Consider the following 22,378-nt stretch of genomic DNA (forward strand, 5'->3'; position numbering starts at 1 on the left):
TCCCTTCAACTAAATGGTTTGCTGAAAGGCGGCTGCCTAAAAGTTAAGAAAACTTATTGAAAACAAAACCCAAATAACTAGCTATTGTAACTTAATGTAACTGCACAAACATATTCAGGTTGAGAAAAGTAAGTGATCACTTTCAGCTACGCATGTTTTTCCTTATGCTTTTTACTACATTAACAAACTAGGAAGGCAATGCATGCTCACATAGCAGAAAAGCAATATCCTCTAGAGCTTAGTCATTCATGATCAGAACCACTTACGCCTCACTCTCCTTTGTAAAAGCAGCATCTTCAGAAAGCAAGAACCTGTTCAAACCCAAGAGGCGATAAAATTTGCAGCTTGGATTAACAATTTGGAAGAGAAACAAGGATACAACACTGAGTAGATGGGCTCTGCTGTGAAATCTCATAACAATAAATTTAAGCATCTCGGAGTATATTTATTCTGCAAGGCTATTTATCTTTACTGTTTTGTTCCAAACATAAAACTAAGTATACTTTTATAGTATAGATCTGTTGAAATTACTGGGAGTCTTAATTTGTTCTCCAGTGGTCACATTTGGCAATACATATTATATATGAAACAAGGGATTGTCTGCCTTCATGCTGGACATAACTATCACATTAGCCTCTACTGTATGGTAGTACACTAGTTCTCAAAAAATGCTCCCTAAGGACACAGCCAAAAGAAATAAACACTACTGAGAGCTATATGCAATCATGTTTTCATGGTTAGTGCATGGAGCTGTGAAATATTCATATTGTGAAATTTTTGGAAGTAACCATTTTAATTACTTAGAGAATTAATAACTTTAATAAATACAATTATCTGACAGACAACATACATTAAAATAAAACTCAAAGGGACATTTTAGAAAAAAAGACCTCATATCATAAACACCATGAATATTTAACTGAAGGCAGGTTAAAGGTGAGAAAATTGCAAATAATCTCTTTCCCATCAAAACCTCTCACACATGCTATAAAGATTATCATCATTGGGATGTGGCAGATGGGAACCCCTTATTACACAAGCCAGGAAGAAGACAGAAACTCTTATTTGGATGGTGGGATGTCGTGAGAACCAAAGAAGGGTAAAAAAAAAAATTTTCAAGCCCTGCAACTTGTGAAGTTAAAGGAAGTCTGTCATAGGAAAGGTTTGAGAATATGCAACAAACCTGTTGCCGCTTGGATACTGTACTACTATGTCATGATCTTCATCAATGCCACAAACTGTGCCAGTGGTGGTTAAGGTCTCAAACATGCCATCGGTCCATCCCCCATGACCATGCTGCAAAGACTGTACAATTTCTAAATCAAGGTCAATGTTTACCAGATCACCAATCTGCAGCCCACCAGGATTCCTGTTACCATTTTGCTCACCTGAAATTGAATGAAAAACAAGAACACGAAATATACAAATCAACATCGGTAAGTGCAATAAAGGTAACTTCAAGAAGATATCTAACACCTGCCAAGTGCCTAGTTTTAAAGATCTGCTGCTTGGCACATTCCCTTCCCTCTTAAGTCAAGGTTTACATATGTTGTCTACTATATATACTAAGGAACTTCTGCACCAAACCTCACTAGACCTTATCTTTTAACTCACCTACACCTCAAAAACCAAACTACTCAAAAACAAAACTGCAGCTACTTTTGTAATAAAGTACAACCATATACCACCATGCAGCTTAGATACTAGAGTGGTGAGTTCAATGTATAGAATATGTATAGAACCTATATAGAATAGCTCACAACCTATGTAACAAAATAAGCCAGTACGACTAATTATAGATATTTAGTTAGAAACGTAAATGCTGATGACTTCATGTTTACAAATCTGCAATACTGCATTAAAATGATGTTTAAACCATTCTACAAAACTGTGCAATTATCTTTAGCTATTAAGAGAAACATGTAAAAGCTGAGCACATGTAAGCCAGAAACATTAACTAGACAGCCAACTTTAACAACTTACCAGCTACATATTTGGTATACTGTTTGACAAACATATCTACAGACAGTTGAAACATATCAGTTAAGATACCAGTTATCATTGCAGCATTTAACCATGGTAATGCACAGAAATGCCACCATTCAAATCTCAATTATTTGGTGCATCCCACTAAGGAACGTTGATTAACTTTGGTTCAGTTCTCAAACTTAAATACTGACTTGGGACACTGAAATGTTTCTGTTTACTTAAAACTAGCTATTTCTTTCCTTCTCCAACTCACCTAGCACAGGACAATGGTCCCTGTAGAAAGAGCCTCCTTTGGCATCCTGAACACATTTCAGGTCAGACTAAAGAAAGATATTTAGACAATTTTAGTTTTAACAGAGTGAACTTGCAGGTTGACATAAATCTGTGAAATCAGAACAGAAATACACTGAAATATTAGAGGTTGAAAAGCTCATGCATACAAAAATAAATGCATTACTCCAATTCTGAATGCAAAGAAAATTTCAAATATTTTCCAAAATTGTAACCCATCTATTTCTACTACCTATTCCTTTAAGGTAGGGCTGGGCATTGATAGGATTTGATAAATGTTACCAGTATTATCAAATGCTTTAAATTTAAGGCTCAAATTAACGCTTTTAGAATCTAATAAACTACACTGACCAAGAAACCTCATATTCATAATTGCTATTAGAATTGCACAGAGACGCTTTAAACTGTTTCACATTACCTTTCTTTAAAAAAAAAAAAAAGGCAATCAATACATGCAGAGGAAGAACACAAAATTAACACTACAGAATTCAGGAATGTCTGAATACCATACTGGACATGATAGCCTTGCCTGTGCAGCATCAGCTTGGGTAAGGATGTGTCAGTGTTGCCATTATAAAGCCTATACATTTTTTGTTTAAGATGTTTATGACATTCATTTTAACTTATTATAGAGTCAAGCCTGACTTCTAACTTCTGGGCCCTGGAGAATATCAGAAAAAGCAGAATAAAAGGGTATTTTGGTTGCTTTCAGAATTCTGTGTTTAACTAAAATCAGATTTTTTTTCTTTAAAAAGTTCTACTGGCTATTTCTCCAAAAGGGCCTCTTCCATAACATGAAAAAAATTAAATGTGAAGAACAGCTACTGTATAAACCCAATTAAAAGTTCTCATAATTTCCCCTTCATTTAGCTTCTGCATATCCCCTAATCCAAATTGCTGCCATCTGGTGTTACTCTTTATGGAACACAATTCCCATCAGGCAAAGGTCATTCTATGTTTATGGGGATGGGAAGAGAAAACTGATTGGGCAATGCAATTCAGACTATAGTAATGGGAGAAAGACAACAAAAGAACAGGTGGTGGAAGATATATAAGCTAAACGTGCTTTCATAAAGGCTGTATCTCATTCTCTCGCTTCCCCAGGCCTCTTGCAATAAGACTATTCTCTAGCAAGAGAGATGAACTGAAATCCATTCATGCCTCTCCTGATCCTTAAGTTAGTGACAAATATAATGCTTACAACCCTTTAAACACACAATACCACCTCCTAGCCACTACTATCTCTAGGCGCTAGAAACAGTATGATTTGAATCCTTCTCTCGAATAAATTCTCAGCTTCCTAAAGCTATATGCCACTATTTAATAATGATACTATATATACATCCACGAGAACAGATGCCAGTATAAGCATATATTCATTTTTAAAACTGCACCAAATTTTGTACTCCTACAGCTCCTCTGATACAATGGTCAGTACAGAATATCTGTACTACAGAGTCCACAAAAAGATTTGATTTCAAGATTTCATGCACTTTACTAGGATTTTATATGGTAAATATATACATATAATAGTCTGTTTTATATACTTGCGTTCACTGCACACTACAGTGCGTAACTTGGTCAGTATTTTAGAGAATCTGGTATTGTACTTGCAGAAGCAAGCCAGCTTTCCAATATGTATGGCTTATTCTTGGATAGATAACCTTTAATACATATGTATTCTAAGTAAGCAAAATTTCAGATTGTATCAGACTACAGCAATTCTCTCAATGTTCTGTCAACATAACAAGGAATATTCAAGTCAAAACCAATAGAACGATCATCTTCCCTCTTCTTTATATTATACTTAACCAATGCTGTTCAAAATTCCACTCCTCCTTTCGCTCAAGGATTTTTCCTGATTACCAGGATAATAAAAATATTGATACTTCGTGCACCAAAGGACAGGTGGTAGATTTTTTTTTCTTGAAGTAGTAACTAACAATTTTCTACCACTGATTTAAAGGGCAGCCTATTAAAACTAATTCTATTTTTAACTTAATCCTAAAAGACACACAACTTGAATGAAGCAGTAACAATGGTCAACCCACCAGTACCTCACTACAGTTGTTCATGCCACGGAATCATGCCAAAACTTAGTACTGACACTAAACTTTAGAAAGATGGCTATTTAAAAACAAGAAATGAGGCTGATCACCCCATGTCAAAAATGACAGCAGAAACAAGTGTTCAGAGATAACTGTCAAAAATAATTAGAATCAATAAGTGTCTGCTGTATCAGGAAAGACTGAAAATATTGGGACTGTTTAGAGAAAAGATGGAGGTACACCAAGTAAGGAATGATATGGAGAAGGTGTATCAGACACTCCAAGCTACTCTCTTCTCTCTCTACAAGAACAAGGAGCTTTTCAATGAAACTGAAAGACAGCAAATTTAAAACAGATAAAAGGAAATATATTTACCAGAATGCATAATTAATATATAGAATTCATTGCCACTTGATGTTGAAGCCAAGAGTTTAGCAGGTTTCAAAAAAAGGATTTATATGGCAAAAGAAGCCAAGAACATTAGATAGGATTAAAAACCCGTATGCTTCAGGCAGTACGCCAACCGCAACTGTTAAGATGAAAACACCCCTATGAAAAGTTTCCATAATTGTACACTGCATGGTTTCTTGCAACTCCCCTCTTAAAGGATCAGGTTTGATCAGTGCCAGGGACAAGTTACTGGAGTGGACAGGCCACTGGTCTGATCCATGAAGCGGTTTCCTCTACTATAGTGTACTACCCTAATTCTGTGCATGAAATTCTCCAGCAATGTCCTAGATGTAATGACAGATTTCTCTTATTCAAAAAATTAACTGTGTCAAAAAGCTTTGTTTTTAATCCTCTTAGAGAATTCTGATCTACTACTTTAAGGTAACCCACAATGTGTCTGGATGAACAGGCCTCAAATGGCAGTCAGGAAGAGAAAAAGTACAAAATAATGCCCAAAGGAAAACAAGGGCAATGGATCCTTTCAGTTTCCTTCACCCTCTCAGCACTGTAACTATTCAAATCTTGCTGAAAATACCCCACATAGAGATAACTTAAAGAGAACTCTGACATTAATGGATGTTAAACCTAAGTTATTTCTTCCAAACTCTCCACAGTTGAGGGGAAGGCCCTTCGTAATGAAAAGAAAGAAAAGGGGGAAGCTAGAACAAACACTGAAGAAATGCAAACAATCTTTAAAGTTATTTAGCAAAGGAAATTTGGTAGCTGAGTGAATAAGTGAATTCCCAAGGCATAAGATCTATTTTAGAAATGTGTAGGTTTAAAGCACCCCATAGCGGTAACATGTTTGTAACATGTTACAGGCTCTAACTTGCTTTTGGATCCAAACAAAATGTTTAAAATCTTTTAGCAACCATGGTCAGTTAACCACATTTCACCTCTGCCAGTGAGCTAAGATGGCAGATGGCTGTGTTCCTTTAACCAGCACCATATTGTCTGAGTGCAGGCCTTCTTCTCCCCAGTTGCATGCAGCAGAGTCCACCACACTGTGCTGCACCCAGTGCTGTTAATGCTTTTCTGAACACATCCTTTTAGCAGTCGATCACTTCCCTAGGCACCATCGGATAACTGCCCTAATTATCCCAAAATTAACATATAAATATGCAAAAATAACAGGAGGACTAGCGGCACCTTAGAGACTAACCAATTTATTTGAGCATCAACTTTCGTGAGCTACAGAATTCAGAATGCATCCGATGAAGTGAGCTGTAGCTCACGAAAGCTGATGCTCAAATAAATTGGTTAGTCTCTAAGGTGCCACAAGTACTCCTTTTCTTTTTGCGAATACAGACTAACACGGCTGCTACTCTGAAACCTATCATATAAATATGGTGTAGCTGGTAGGTGTGGATACACAAAGGTGGCTGTGATGGCAGCATTAAACCATATTTCTTAGTATCTTAAGTGATCATGTCCACTTTCTGGTCACAAAATTATAATTAAAACTTGTAACGTGGACAGTGCCCGTTTGCTGCAGACAATGTTGAAGCCTCAGTTCTGTTTCCATCCACAATTATGTCTGATAAACACAAACACTTTGAAACAAATAGTAAGTTACTGAAGAAACTGATTTACAGCAAGTTTTAAATGTAGTGTCAAAAATAAACTGTCAATATGGAAAATTAAAGCACATTTGATATAAAAATGCCAATGCACAGGTTTTTTTTAATCGAAGCTTCTTTGTAAAAATGGGTTACTATTCTTTATTAAATGGCTGATCAAACATCTCTGGTTTGTATAAGATAGTATCTATCAAAGAGGCTTCCACGTACTAAACCATTCTATTTATGGTTGGGTTATTAAGAGCTCTAATATCCATTTAGCCGATATTCTACGAATATTGATAATTCCCCCAATTATAAATATTCCCCTTTGAGATTATGAACCTGTTCAGTCAAGTAAGAGGTATAATCAGATTAAAATCAGATGGAGAAGTAACAAAGTGCTATATTTTGATTTTGTCCTAAATTAAACTAGACTTTATCCTGTAAGTGCTGATATGGTGCAAAATTTACTATTTTTACAAAAGCTGCTTTGTCATCCTGTTAAATGTAATTCTTGTTGCAGGAATATGATAGAAGGACATTCTAATGTAAGTTAGTATATCTCCTCTCTGCAATATATAACCAAGAAAAAAAAATTAACAGAAATAATGCAATGATAATGCTCATTAATATGTCTCAGCAGTTGACAATCAAGTAAACTTTGTTGGCTCACATTAGGGTAAGACCACATAAAAAGGAAACAAAGATATCAACAGAAGTCTCATGACCAAACCTGACCCACTTTTTGTGGTCTTGTTATACTCTAAAAGTTGTAAAATCAAAATGAGAAACTTCATGCTAAAGTCTGAAACACAATAACTCCAAAGTAGGAAAAAAATACTCAAACTATCTGAAAATGTTTTGAGTGTTCTTCACAGTGAAAATTAAATGACAACTGAAAGACTTGCAGTGTTCTAGTCTCGACACTTGGCATTGAGGAGATTTTCAAAAAACAAGTTCTGAGGCATTAAAGAAAAAGTAAGGGCCTTTTAAGGAAGTTTATAAATAAATATTTCTATTTTTTACCAATTCTAATTGAAGTAAAACATTAATGCTAGGAGGCAAACTACATTTGCACATGTAAATATCTGTTATATTCAGGCAGAAGCTAGCTCTGTTTAAATGTTTAAATGATTTGCACCGATGTTTAATAAAGTCTCAGATCAGACTTCCTTCCTAATGCATATTCATGATCCATCCAGCTGTATTCACAATAAACTGATTAACAGCATGCAAACAGACAGAAGGATATCACAAAAGGAGAATAAAAGCACAGCATAAGCTATTCTTACTACCCTCTCCCCCCCTCCAAGTATTTTACCCTTTGTGTTGCTTTACTCCTTACCATGCCCTCAAAGCCAACTCTATAAAGATTTTTAGCGCCATTGTCCCATAAAACATATGCTGCACTGTGTGGGCTTGATGCACTCCAGTCCTGGATTTCAGTTACCTATTGAATTTAAAAATAGATAAATGGGTTACAAGAGTTTAGCAACATATTTTGAACTTTAAACTTCCTCTACCATTTCTACCTATAGTTAAAAGCATGATATAGCAGGGTTTACTTAAGCTTTTTTTTTTAAAACCAGAACTCCAGGTCCCCCAACTCCATTTTATCATTTTCTACCAAAACCAACGTTCATACACCTTAATTAATGCTATCCCTAGGAAATAAACATCCAGATTGCCAGTTCCATAAGATACATATTTTTCAAGTAAACTGGTTTAAAAATGGTAGAGAAGTACAAAATGAAATTTACTGGTTTACAACGCTTTTACAAGTCCTTACTAGAAAAAACAACTCACTGAAAATACCAAAAATGGCAACAACTTATTCTCAGCACTTGTTTTTGTTTTAAGCTACTTTGGTTACATCAGGCTGGTGGCCCGCAGGTAGCAGTCTGTATTATATGACCCAATTTTAATTCTAATCCCAGTCTTTAAATACTAGGATAGAAGGGGAGTGAAGATGAAAAGATTGGGTCTTTGTATTTTTTCTTTGCATTTCTGAAATACTGATGCCATGTAACAAATGCAACCCTGAAGAGGCATCCATAACACACAAGCATCTTTTTGAATGTATTGTCTTCATTGTCTTTCTCCTAACACTTATCCAAACGCCTCTCTCACTATTTGCTGTCTCCCTCTTTTCTTAGACCCCATCCTGAAAATATTTGTTCCTGTGCTTTTCTTTAAGCATGAAAATAGTCCCACTAGTTAAAGTTAAGTGAACAAGTGTTTGCAGGAGAAGGACCTAAAGTGTGTGAGCTCTTCAGAGCAGTAATGCCACCTTTGCTTTGTAACATGCCATAGTCAGATATGATGTTATGTAATTAAGCCACTCATCTCCAGATGCGTTACCATGGCTACAACACCCATAATTACTACCAATGGAAAAAGGAGAAATATTTCTATTTTTCAGGTTTCATGGGGAAAATGACCATTCAATATTTAATTAAGTTCCCATTTATTGCTTGTAACTTCCTCTGTGTAGATCTTTCATATATCAATTATTTATTTTAAATCGTTTTAAAAAATAGGAAAATGTAATAGGAAAAAACACAAAAATTGTCAGGGAGAACTAGTCTGAAGGTTCAGTATCTGAAACTCCTTTTAACTTATGTTTTAAAAATTGGATTTCAAGTTTGTTGTTTCCCTTTAGTAATCACCAGATCCCCAAATAGCTAATTCCAGATTGTATATAGATTTTTCATAATACAAGAATACACAGTAACTATGCTTGCACAGCAAAATATTTTATTTAAATTATGTTTAGACAGCAAAATAAATTTGATTCAATGCATCATTTCACTAAAATAATAAAAGTTACTCATTTTCTATAATCTCTCTGAAAGAAATTGTATTATGCCTTACTTCCCGTTTAAAATCCACATTTATATCAAGTTCTTCTGGGCACATAATTAATTCTCCTGCATATGTTCTACGGTTTCTGTTTCCTAGAGCCATGATTTGTCAATTAACAGAACTGCATCTGATTTTATATTAAGTTCTAACATGCTGAAGAGGTCTTTATTCCAAGACATCAGGCTAGCACATAAAGCTATTTCATGAACAAGTCAGTAATGTAGTACCTCCAACTAAAGAACTTCCAGAATTGTCTAAACTCCAAAAAAGCCAAAATCTAATAAAACTGGAAGATCCCCCAAAACAACAGATTACAAAGTAGAAACCTGTTAAGTAAGCACTTAAATTTTAAAATAACCTGCTGAGCCAGTGATATACAGGACAACTTGGTTTGTCTGATAGCAGTGAAGAGAAAGCAAAATTCCGTGTTGTAAAGGCTCATTGAGTGGGTATGTCTGAGAATGTTTAGTTTTTACATGAACTCCTGAATGATCCTAAAGCTCACCCATAATCTTTATTTTTATGAACATTCCAAAAACAGGGAATTCAGGTAATCTGCAAGTCTCATATTTTCAATTTTGATCATTTAAGCTTAAGACTACATTCTATAAGAGTGGTTCTCAAACTTTTGTACTGGTGACCCCTTCACACAGCAAGCCTCTAAGTGTGACACCCTCCCCCCCCCCCCCCCCCGTAAATTAAAACACTTTTAAAAAATATTTAACACCATTATAAATGCTGGAGGTGAAGTGGGATTTGGAATGGAGGCTGCAGCTCACAACCCCCCATGTAATAACTTCAGAACCCCCTCAGGGATCATGACCCCCAGTTTGAGAACGCCTGTTCTAGAATAACTTACAGCAGTATAAGTGGTATCCCTTTAAAACAAACACTTTAATGGTAAACAACATTAAGTTTCAGAAGTTTACAGCAACGTAATCTAAACAGCTGTTACCCATAAGTAATATGTGATGTATTTTCTTAAGCCATTTTCATTTTTACCTTCCCCCTACGTCCATTGCCACCATCTTGATCTTCCCATTGCCAATCAACTCCTCGTACCACCCTGGCACCTGCAAAGATTCCTCTTGCTGTAATTTTCTTTGATTTACGACGAGACTCTAACAGCACCCTAAAGTTAAAAATCAAATGACACGTTAATAAAAGCAACTCACAAGAGGTCCTGAAATGGAGCATTTAACCAACACTTAACATTACTGAACATTAAAAGATCCTTCAAAATGAAAAGAACTAGGAAACGCAGGGTTGAGTGAGTAAGTTCATCTTTATGAGAAATCTCAGCACACTGTATTGAAAATTCAGCATTCTGAAAAATCACATGGTGAAAAGCTCTTCTTTCCATGTCTAAATTTTACTTTTTTGCCATTAATATTTTAAGTAATATTAAGATTATTGGTTTGTATCTCCAGGGTTCCTGGTAGCATCATATTGCCAAAACACTAAAATGTATTAACACCTACATATGGGTATTATCAGAATTGTTAAAGTCAGTAAAGCAGAATGCAAACTCATTTATAAACAATGTATTTTTTTTCCCTGTCAGGGCCAGCTCTAAGCAAATTTCAACATCTACGTAAATCTATATTTTCCCCTAATTCTGTATCCTCTTTATTCTGATAGTTATTGTGACACCCTGGCACCCCCCATATTCATCATTGTCATATAATTATGGTATGTTTTGTACAAAGTATGCGTTGTGAGGTATCATTCTAAAAGTCTTGATCTGTTAAATGTTAATATCCTGTTGGATTGTATGTGCTATCGTATGTGAAGTTATGAAGTTTTGCTACGTGTCTGTTAAAGATGTTGTGAAGTTGGAAGCACCCACAGCAAGCCTTTCAGGTACCACAATGAAGAAGCTAGACAATGCTAATAGCACATCAACAAAGACAATGGCCACGGAAAAGGCTTGCCCTCACCAGGGGATGCTTCAGACAGCCTCTGGATAATGGCTGCCATGACTCATCAAGCATGCACGGGCATGCGACCAGACCACATGATTACTGAACTCCATTTGATACATGTATTTTTCCAAAAACTGGGCTGGGAACTTGGCTTGGAACAAAAAGAGTTCCCACCATATGGAGGAAACTATAAAAGGAGGAAGTGACATCACCAAGAGGCCTCACTCCCTCTACAACTCAACACCTGGACACACCTACTTTGATCTGTCTGCGGTCACTTACAATCACTCAAAAGCTGTATTTCTGTAGTTAATAAATCTATTTTATATATATATATATATATATATATATTTTTTTTTTTTACCTAAAACAGCGTAGTGTGAGTGAAGTGTTTGGGGGAAAATCTCAGCTCAGTTAACAAAGGCTTTGTGCTTATTCCTCTCCACATCGATGGAAGGGACGGACTGGGTAATAACTCTCATATACTGGTCACGTTCTTGACCAGGGCAGGACAATATAGCTCTGGCATCCTAGGCTGGGGATATTTTGGCTGAAGCCTCTCTATTGTTAGTTCATGCATTCATATACACAGCTGGGTGTGGCCCCTGCCTGTGGATGATGGTGTGAGTGCAAGCTTGGAAGGCTTTGCACCTTGTCACAACATCAGAGTGTGAGGAGGGAACCCAGACTGGTAAAACAGAGGGCTCAGTTGTACTCCAGTTCCAGATGGCACCCCAGGTGGCAGGACCCATCACAGTTATATTTTGGTATCAGGCTATTATTCCCCCTTGCTTTCATATTGGAGGTCATTTGACAATTTTTTTTCTTCCTATTGCACATTTTGGAATCTTTCACTCAATATTTCAACTTGTCTTCCATCACTCTTATTTGTCTGTAGTGCACTTCTCAAAATCTCGTCTCCAGCCCACCCTCAATTTTCTGCAGAATGTAAGTTATATGTCCCCAGTGGATCTGCCTGAACAGGGTACTTCCTTGACTGCAAGTGGAGGTAGGTGTTGGATCATATTAAAGAAGTTCTGTATTAAAATCACAAATGAGTTTGATTCCCCATAGTTTAAATTCCAGGATATCACTAATTAAGAGGTCTCTTGGTTTTTGGTACTGTTCCTCTCCCTCTATGTGTGAAAATTGCAAGCTGCTAATTGTGTTAGTACATTCTAAGACAGAGTCTGTTCTCAAAGCAATTCACACAGAGAGAGACTCAAAGCAATACTCTGTAACAGAAACAGCACCCAGAGACTCCCCACCCTTTTGTTGTATTAACAATTGTGATTAAAATAGAGATAGAGGATGTATGTGGATAGATGCTTGGTGTGGATAATAACTGAATGATCAGGGAGGTGCCAGCCTAAGAATCCAGTGTCCATCGCCTGAAGAAGGCGTCAAGTGGAAATAACCACCCAACAGCCTCAAGAATGAGAGAACCAAAGAACAAGATAACATCTAGCAGCACGGAGCCGTCAGGAATGTCTCATCTGCTGATTGATTCAGCAACAGCATGATGAAGCAATTCCCATAGACTGGCATAGGAAGAAATTCCTATAAAAATGGACTCTAGAAAGTGAGAACTTTGGGGTCTGATTCTACAAACCAACTTCCAGGAGCATCAGATTAGCATCTGACAAGGCCCTGCTCCCTCCTCATATCCAGGCCACCTGGCCAGTGGCTTGGCCTGAGCAACTCTAAGGCTGGTAACTATGATAACAACCTTGCAGAACGTGTGTGTGTGTAAATATGAGATTGAATGGAATGTTACAACAATAACTAACTGCTTACTATGATTCTTTCTGTATTCACAATGAATGTGGTATTTTGCCTTTTCCCCTTTAATAAGATCCTGCTGGTTTTTAATTTATTGGTATAACATAGGGACAGACCTGAATAGGTAAAATTAAAATTTTCTCTGAAGAGTCACTATTCTGAATGCCCATACTCCCGTACTCTGTTCCCTAAAAGTCACGATGGGATGAAGCCCGAGATTTTTTGGCAGACAAAGCATATCTTTAATCTAAGCAGAACTGTAGATTTCTCCTATCCACCCCCAATGTCCCGCAACCATTTTAGGAAGAGAATAAAATTCTTCTGCTGAATTTATCACAGTCAGCAGATGAGGAGCCACAGAAGGAATAAGCTGCTATTGCAAACTACGCAAACAGCAGATCAAGTGATTAGTGATTTCTTCTACTTTTTCTGTCCAGCGAATGAATGAGAGTGACAGACTCCATAAAGAGATGTTTTGTTTGGAACAGGATTTTAGCCTTCTGTCAAAAAATTTTTAAAATGTCTACAAAACTGAGAGATTTATCAATAGTAGATTTGACATCAGCATGCAGTTCATCATACTATTCTGGACTCATGAATTAAATTGGCTGAGCTCTCAGCTTACCTTCACCCACTAATGGAATATCTCTAAACACTTACCTCTTTCGAACCTTCCTTCAAATTCCACGGCAAAAAAAAGTTACATATTTTCAGTTTATTTTTCACAGCTAAAGTGGCTCCAACAGCAACAGGTTTCTTGAAGCTAACACATCCTTTCTGTGTATATGAGCGGCATCAAGGCAGAAGTCAAACTGGGCTACAGGAAGAAGCTAAGGGGATGAGCACTAAGAGCGCATAAGTATATGGTGAGCCTATGGATTGCTATCACTGCTTACCTCGGAAAACAAGACGAAAAGGGCATGTGCTGGAACAGACTAACTCATAGAAACATTTTGGCTACATCAAATACCTCTTTTTAAAAGGGACTCGGAAGTTCAACTATCAAGCAATATAAAAACAACAAGGAGTACCTGTGGCACCTTAGAGACTAACAAATTTATCTGGGCATAAGATTTTGTGGGCTAATAAATAAATAATAAATTTGTTAGTCTCTAATCTGCCACAGATACTCCTCGTTGTTTTTGCTGATACAGACTAACACAGCTACCACTCTGAAGTAATATAAAGAAGACCATTCTGCCTATCAATGCAATGGGATTTTAAACAGAAGCAGATTTGAAAAAAAAATATTTGTATAGAAATCAATTTCTCTTCCAGGTCACTTTCTGTGTTCTATTAAATATTATTAAAGACCTGTGTTTGAAAAAGACATCTTCCCCTCCCTGACCCAACTTATCCTTTATGCCTCATATTCCAGCGAAGTCATAATTCTAATTCAGCTATCCTGTTGACATTATGTATTTTGGTGCCTATATACTACAGTGGTACAAACATCAGAAATGCACAGATAGGTGAATTGTTAATAAAGCAATTACTTTTGGCATTTAAGTGGTCATGGTTAGGCTTCAAAGATAAGTGAACAGAAAAGTACACTGTGAACTCTACTGGACAGTTTGGAAGCTCAAATTTCATGTCTCTCCAAATGTATACCTGCTATGTAAAAGCTCAGGTATGAAAACACTATACTTAATGTGTATTTGTTTCAGAAAAATATATGAAAAACAGTCTCAGTCTTTCACAGAAAGAATGACGACTTTTCATGGACATTACTTGTATATGAAACTTTTTCTTTCACGAAGAAATACACTGTTCTGCCTTCTTTCCTTATCACAACCAGAAGTACAGCTAGTGAATTAGGACTCTGACACAGTAATAATACAGAATGCTGTAAGAAAAAAAAGAAATACTGAGTTTGAGACACCATAATACTCAGCACCTACATAATGATTTTAATCGTAATTCTCAAAGCATTTAACAAAGGGAAAGTACCATATTCCCATTTTACAGAAAGAAAGCATGACAGAGAGGTTAAGTGACTTGTCTAAGGCTGCAAAATAAATCAGTGGCAGAATCAGGAACAGAATCTGTGTCTTGAGCAAATATGTTATATCGCTTAACTTACAGTAACCAAATGAGCAGTTAGACAAAGTATGTATCTACAATAAATTATTTCCTGTATTTAAACTCAGGAAAAAAAACACACATTTTACCTTTCACTTCCTGGTGTGGTTATTCTATAAAAACGATGCCTCAAGTGATGTTTGTCCCCATGATAACAGACTGTGCATAGGTCATAATTTGTGCATTCAGCACATTTCCATCTGATGCCAATGATTGGTTGCTGTCGACAAGTATCACACATAGTCCCATCATGCTTGATACCTATGAAAACAAGAATGTAACACCAGTATGATTTTTAAAAATACTACTTAGATCTTTATTGCCATTAAAAATTAAATTAAATGTGTTATCAAAGAATACTTGAGCAAGCAGGTTCACTAGGGGCAACCATATTAGCCCATGCCAATCAAGGAATTATGGATGGGGGAAGAGGTTTGGGGACTATCCTTCATCTTTCTGGTTGCTAGTCCATGGCTGAAAGGTCCTTCCCTTCTCAACAATATATATTACTGACCACATTTATTTTTTTCCCAGCTACATACTCAATACAGATATTCTAAGAGGAAAGATAATGAAGTTTCCCTTAACTTCTAGAGATTAAATTGTCAGAAATCCCCATCAAAAATACTAATCTCTTGGGGAGTTTTAACTGTCAGGCTAATTCTCTACTAATGGCTCAATAAGGAACTGTAACAACTACTGTGCAGTGACACAGTTTATGTTAAGGATCTAACAGTTGATGTTTTAGTCTGATTTATATTTAACAGCTGCAGGACAACAAAGGACCTTAAATTCTGTCCATCTATATTTTTAACCACAGTTTGAAAAATGTACTTGCCTGTGATCAGTAGGAAGCTCTCATGGACAACTGCTATTATTCAATAGAATCTATGCTTTGATTTTTAAAAAATTAAGTTGCTAGCTCTTTTGGTTATTAAGGTAACTTGCAAACCTGAACCACGTGCAAACCGCTGGAGCGTTGTTTCCTAAGTCTGCCAAAAGAGAGCTCCAAAGCCTCTCCATATGCTCATAGCTTTTCCAAGCTATAGCAGAGTAAGAACCAAGCAGGCCTAAAAGTTTTCACTGCTGCTGTTCAGAACCCTGTGAACAGCAGTGAAATGCAGAAGAATCTAGTCAGCTTCATTCTACTGCTGTTAGGAAAGTTATGAGCACCAGAAGCGATAAGCAGTGGTGCTATTCAGTAGTCAGGACAACGCAAAAATGGATGCTAGACAAGGGTTATAGTAGCAGAGAATCCGCCCCAGCTACCCAGCCTTGAGACAACTAGGCATCTCTGACATTAGAGAGGAAACAGACAAAAAAATAAAAGGTTCCTTCTCTTGTCCAGAAGGAACAGTGGTTTGGGAGTGAGGGCTTCAAATTTATCAGCTACCTACTAGCTAGATGCTGATTTGAAAGATGGAACCCTCGTGCAAAGTGGCCACAGTGGTAGGAACCAGTACTCCTTTTCCAACAGCTTGAGGGAAAGGGACCGCGAAAGGGAGGAAGAGAACTGCCTTCCCACCTGGCCACTGCTCCGAAACAAATATCCTCTCACCCCATCTTTTGTCATTCTTTGCCTATAAAGATATATGGCAAACATCTAAGCTTGCGTGTGAAGATTCCCCCAGACCAGGAACAGTGGAAAACAGTCATAAGGCTGCCTTCTGAGGACCCCCTTGTACACCCAGGTATAGTAGGCATGTCATTTTTAACCACACTAAATGGTAAAAATGACTCAAAGGCACCAAACTCCTTATTTCCTACTTTGAGGTCTTAATGGAGTGACGCGGCCAATTGGACAAGTGAATAAAAGTGAATCCTTTTTGCGCGTAGAGTCTGCAAAATCTCTAACCACTTCCTATTCTGCCTCTTATGTCATCCCAGGGCCGACCTCAAAGGGACTTAAAGGAAAATAACTTATTTTTTTCTCTCCTCATTGTTTAAATTCCTTGACTGATCTAAAATCATCCTCTTCCTTTTTACATCCCTGACTCAGTAACCCCCTCCACATTCAAGATTGCATTTTGTTTAGTGCAATACAGAAAGTTAAAATAATGATCACCAAGAGGCTACCAATTTATACTCCTTGAGAAAATGGGAAAGGGAAAGTGGGGGGGTGCAAAGGGATTTGTCATTTTTAATTGAAGTTGGGCTACAATTGACTACTCTAAAAAAGTAATATGCACCCCACCTTCACATCATGCAAGATACTGGCAGACCTATCAAGGAGAAAGGATACAGACAGGGAGGTAAAGAGACAGGACTTTTTTTTTAAAAAAAAAAAATCAAGGTGATTCTGCAGCAAATGGGGGAATTAGCTTTAAAAAAACCCACTGTTTCAGTAAATAAACCAGTATGGAATTATATTATCAGCAGCATTCATCTGGTCAAAATTAATACAGAAGAAATATAACCAAAACACATGGTGTTATGATGAATCTCAAGTATCTTGGCAATCCACAATTTCTCTCTTTGGTTGAATCAAGCTGTCTGTTGCTACATCAACATAAAACATTTTATTGTTCACTTAAATGAAAATAAAGTTTCAACAACTGAAATTATAAAATATTTAAGGCAGGACTTAACCATTAAGACAGGTGTAAATAAATGTGGAACGTGACTCTTCAAGTTAGATTTTTTAATGAAGAGTCTGACATTTTAATCCAATAAATTATTTATACTAACCATGTGCATATTCACAATAGAGAAGCAGAAACTCACTTTACAACTTTGACAGATCACAGATTAGTCAGTGATATTTTTTGATAAATCTTGCCTTATATTAGCACTAAAAAAGTTCTGAAAATGGTTTTGAGATTTTTGTAGTTGAGATTTATGTATGTTTCCTGTTCCTTTTTTGTTTAACACAAACATATTTGTGGAAGAAAACCGTGATAAATAGCAAACCTGTAAAAACTGAACAAGTATACAATATCATAGTGAAATATCACCATGATCGGAAATACAGCTAACACAAAAATGCTTCCTATGAGACAAAGTCAAGGCGCAGATTTGTTCTTTGCCATTTGAACACTGAATGGTTACAATCAGACATTATACCAGCACACAAGACCCACTGGGTCTCCATGATGGCATAAAGTCTATCCATACAGATGTCATGACTGAGGCCTCCATCTCTATTTATCCATAAAACAAAGAAGAAAAGGAGTACTTGTGGCACCATAGAGACTAACAAATTTATTAGAGGATAAGCTTTCATGAGCTGTAGCCTTTTCTTTTTGCGGACACAGACTAACACGGCTGCTACTCTAAAACGAAGAAGTACACACATACAGCAAGAGCACGTTTCCCAAAACTGCCTCACTAATGTAGCTTGTCCCTGAAATGGAGGTGTCTAGCCGATACCTCTAGACACGGACTAAGAACTTCATTTCAGAAGTCACTGAACAATCTTCAGACAACACTGAGTTTTAGTAAGCAATGTTACTCTGGTCTGGAGTAAGATTGCTGATTAAGCAATAAAAGCTTCATTTTCCCCCATGATCCAGCAGGACAATTTTCATTTTAACCAAGACAGAAATTGCAGAAATGCTAGGGAATTGCAAGATTTGATACTTATGAAGCATTAATATAGCCTTGCAGTAGTGATTAAAATATATAACTACTGTCAAACATTTAAAATAAGTAATTTTTAAATACATAGAGCATCTGTCAATTACTATGTGCCTACAAAATGCTGTATTCTGACAAGTGCACAGGCCTGTGAGTAGTGAAATCAAATGGTTAAATTCAGCGTTTTATATATAACTCAAACATTTTTGGAAAATAAACTCAATTATGTTTGAAGTCTAAATCTGTTTACAGGGCTCAAGTTTCTTTATGATTGACAGTAGGAACAGATTTTGGCTTCAAGAACTTCAATCAACAGAATTGATTATACAAAGTCCATAGATTTTGTGGCAATCTGGTAGAAAAACTAGAAAGTTCCAACACTGGAAACAAATCCACAGTGTGTATTATACTGAGAATTCCTTTTATTAGGTATTCAGAATGAGGAATGAATATAAAATTGAGCTAGCATGCTTGTAGTTATTTGAAAACCAACTGAATTTTTATTTTATAAATAGTATTTTAACAGTATATCTCAAAGAATTACAAGACAAGCAATTTCATTTCAAGGTCCCTATGCATTAATCAAGATGAATATCAATATTTTAAGATAATGAAAAATCATGGAATTATATTTTTATTCATCTGTCTAGACGCTGTAATGCACTTATTTCAGTGGTTTATTATCCTGGTAGTAATGTTGGAGTGTAAAATCGGTTAATTTTATTATATATTATAATAAAACATCAGAGTTATTTGTATATCTCCAGAAACATATAAAACATATTTTGGGCTTGCTTTACTGCAGAATTAACTTGAACCCTATCTATACACAAAAACCCTTAACTCAAGTATGGCAGTGCTCTTAACCTTAGTTGGCTAGCCCGTAGAGGGGTACAGGTTAAAGCTCAAGTTAGTACAATTCATCAGGTGCTAACACAACTACTTTGTGTAGTTCAACTTATTTCAAAGTATGGTGCTCTCACTGGAAGTAGGCTAACCTGCGAGGAGTTAACTCAAATTATCTACACTTGATTGAATTCTGCAGTGAAGACATAACCTCAGACACACTGTCAACTCAAATTTTCTTAAAATTTAAAAAATATCCAGTTTCTGATACAGCCCCATTCAAACAATATGTCCCACTTGGGCTTTTCCCCCCCTTCTTTTCCATCCCTTCCCTCTACCCCCGCCCCACCCCACACTTTTTTCTTTTTTTCTCTCTCTCTTAAAAAGGAAGGTTTTTCTGTTCCTTTGCTGATGTTTATAGTGGTCTTTTCAGTAAGGAACTTTAGATAAGCTATTACCAGCAGGAGAGTGGGTTTGTGGGTGGGGGGGGGGGGGTGAGAAAACCTGGATTTGAGCTGGAAATGGCCCAACTTGATTATCATACACATTGTAAGGAGAGTGATCACTTTAGATAAGCTATTAGCAGCAGGAGAGTGGGGTGGGAGGAGGTATTTTTTCATGCTTTGTGTGTATATAAAAAGATCTTCTACACTTTCCGCAGTATGCATCCGATGAAGTGAGCTGTAGCTCACAAAAGCTTATGCTCAAATAAATTGGTTAGTCTCTAAGGTGCCACAAGTACTCCTTTTCTTTTTGTGAATACAGACTAACATGGCTGTTACTCTGAAACCTCCCTTTGTGGATTCCTTCTCACTTGCCACTCTAACAGTACTAAAGTGCTGATTCCCAAATTCTAACACCCCCCTCCCCAATTTCTTGCTATTGTTTGTATTACAATAGTACTTAAACATCACAACTGAGATCAAGGCCCCCTTGTGCTAGACAGATAATTACACAGTGAGAAAGAGTTTCATCTACATAAGACAAGAAGCCAGCATAGAGGTGACATGACTTACCCAAGCAAGGTCACACAGCAGGACAGTGACAAAACACATTAGAACCTAAAGGTCCAGAGTCCTAATGCTGTGTCCTCTCTATTAGACTATACTACCTCCCCGCTGCATCCCCTTCTTTCCAAATTTCTATCGCTTCCACAAAAGGAACTGTGACATGAAGAAGAGATTTACCACTCAATCCCAACTCCAGCTACCCCCTGGCTCCATACAGGTGTTCTATGAAGAGGAGACATCCATTAGCCTAAAACTCAGAAACAACAACTCCCCTAACTCCTCTTTTATTGCAAACACCCTCATGTGGAGCCTGACATGAAGCAAAAATATGAGCTTATCCCAAACAAGTGCAGAAGAATGCTGTCATCAGGCTAATACATGAGACAGAAATAAATACTATCTACAAGTCAAAAATACAAAAACTGAAAAATAGCAAAAAAAAAATGGTGAAAACCTCCACAGTCACTTGCAACTACAGTAGCTAAGAACTTTCAGATACATTTCAAGTTGACAATACTCCTTTGAAGTCTATACACTGGATCAAGAACAGCAGGCATTTAAGGTACCAACCCTGCAGACACATGCATATACTTAATTTTAAGCAGGAGCAGGCCCACGGGTTTCAGTAGGATCATTCATGTGAATGAAGTTAACCACAAGCATAAACATTTGCAAAATCAGTATCCAAGACTGAAACACACACACACTCTCTTTCCTTATTGTTTCTGTAACAATTCAAAAAAAATTTCAGCTTACGTTTCTAAACCATATCCCTACTGAATACTTAGTCCAATCCTACCACAGCAAAAGGATATGTAGAGAAGAACAGTGCCACATTTAGAATCATGGGTATCCATCTCAAGTGTTCAATATGACTAAAGTTTTTTCTCTATTGCACATTTGTATTAACAATTTTAATAAGTTCTGTGTTTCTGTATCTTATGAAGTCTGCTAAAGAAATTAACAAACATCATAAGCTTTCTACATCATTTTTCTTTGTATCTATAATTTGGACCAGTGGCCTTCTCCTCCTCCCATTCATTTTCTCTTCTCAATGCAAAATGCAAATATGAGACATGAAATGAAAACACTAGAAATTCCAATAAATCTGACCAATTATCCTTCCTCTGAACCAATCCTGTCAGGTAAGCTTATGCCCAAATTTTAATTTAAAAAAGAAGGGAAAAAAAAGAAAAGAAGAGCCCACTAGAATTTTTCTTTTTCTGAAAGTTTAAATGAAAACACAGGGTTTGGCTTTTGTTAGCCTGAACATTCCCTGTAGTATTTACACCACCAAATTTGCCGCATAGTGTCAGTGCAGGAGAACATGAGAGTTAAACCAACAGCTCTAGACTCATTGTCCAAGTTGAGTAAATTCAAAGCATAAACAGATAAGCAAATTTTAAAAACTTAATTATTTTAACTGAGTGTTAACATTCTCTGGCTGTTTCCAAAGTAGAAATAAAGTGTAATGTAAGTAAGGTATGTTTTAAATTAGCTGATGAGTTTAGCTCTAACAAAGGGCTGCTGCCAGACATCTTGCTGCCCTCAATACAAAGTGACTGAACCAGTTTGAGAGAGATTTTTAGAATAAAAAGTAAAGATGAAAGAAATCTTGGGTCCCACCGCCTCCCTCCAACCCCACCCATTCCTGCAGAAGAACTGTTCCCTATTGTACATTTACTAACGCTTTATCTAATCACGATTTAAAAGTCCACAACAGAGACGTCCAGGCTACTTCCCCTACAGCCTACAACGCCCCGCGGCTGAAGTTCATCCCATCAGTTCCAGCAGGAGGATTTCGGACCCTGGAGAGGAAAAGAGAAAGAAACCACTGGTCCAGTCCACAGCACCCCCGCTCTGACCGAGCACCCCAGCCCCTCCTGCCCCTTGCCCAAACGGGGCGAGAAAGAAGGGAGCGCCCTGCCCCGCTCCGCGGCCGGGCGCCCTTA

At 37.0% G+C, this 22,378-nt stretch overlaps 1 protein-coding gene across 4 annotated transcripts in view; it reads right to left on the reverse strand.

Moving 5' to 3' along the window:
• Positions 1 to 22,378, reverse strand: part of MIB1 (MIB E3 ubiquitin protein ligase 1) — a 102,753-nt gene that overhangs the window by 79,742 nt on the left and 633 nt on the right. For 3 of the 4 annotated variants that reach the window (XM_073331409.1, XM_073331410.2, XM_073331412.1), the window contains exons 2-6: positions 15,084 to 15,255; positions 10,208 to 10,337; positions 7,686 to 7,790; positions 2,243 to 2,309; positions 1,184 to 1,388 (exon numbers count right to left, since the gene is read on the reverse strand). In XM_073331409.1, coding sequence (XP_073187510.1) covers positions 1,184 to 1,388; positions 2,243 to 2,309; positions 7,686 to 7,790; positions 10,208 to 10,337; positions 15,084 to 15,255 — 679 coding nt within the window. Of the gene's footprint in view, positions 1 to 1,183; positions 1,389 to 2,242; positions 2,310 to 7,685; positions 7,791 to 10,207; positions 10,338 to 15,083; positions 15,256 to 22,114; positions 22,235 to 22,378 lie in introns of all 4 variants that reach the window. The other variant, XM_073331411.2, reaches the window with a different exon arrangement.

The sequence above is a fragment of the Lepidochelys kempii genome, chromosome 2 (genome assembly GCF_965140285.1).
Source record: "Lepidochelys kempii isolate rLepKem1 chromosome 2, rLepKem1.hap1, whole genome shotgun sequence".
Classification (NCBI taxonomy): Eukaryota; Metazoa; Chordata; order Testudines; family Cheloniidae; genus Lepidochelys; species Lepidochelys kempii.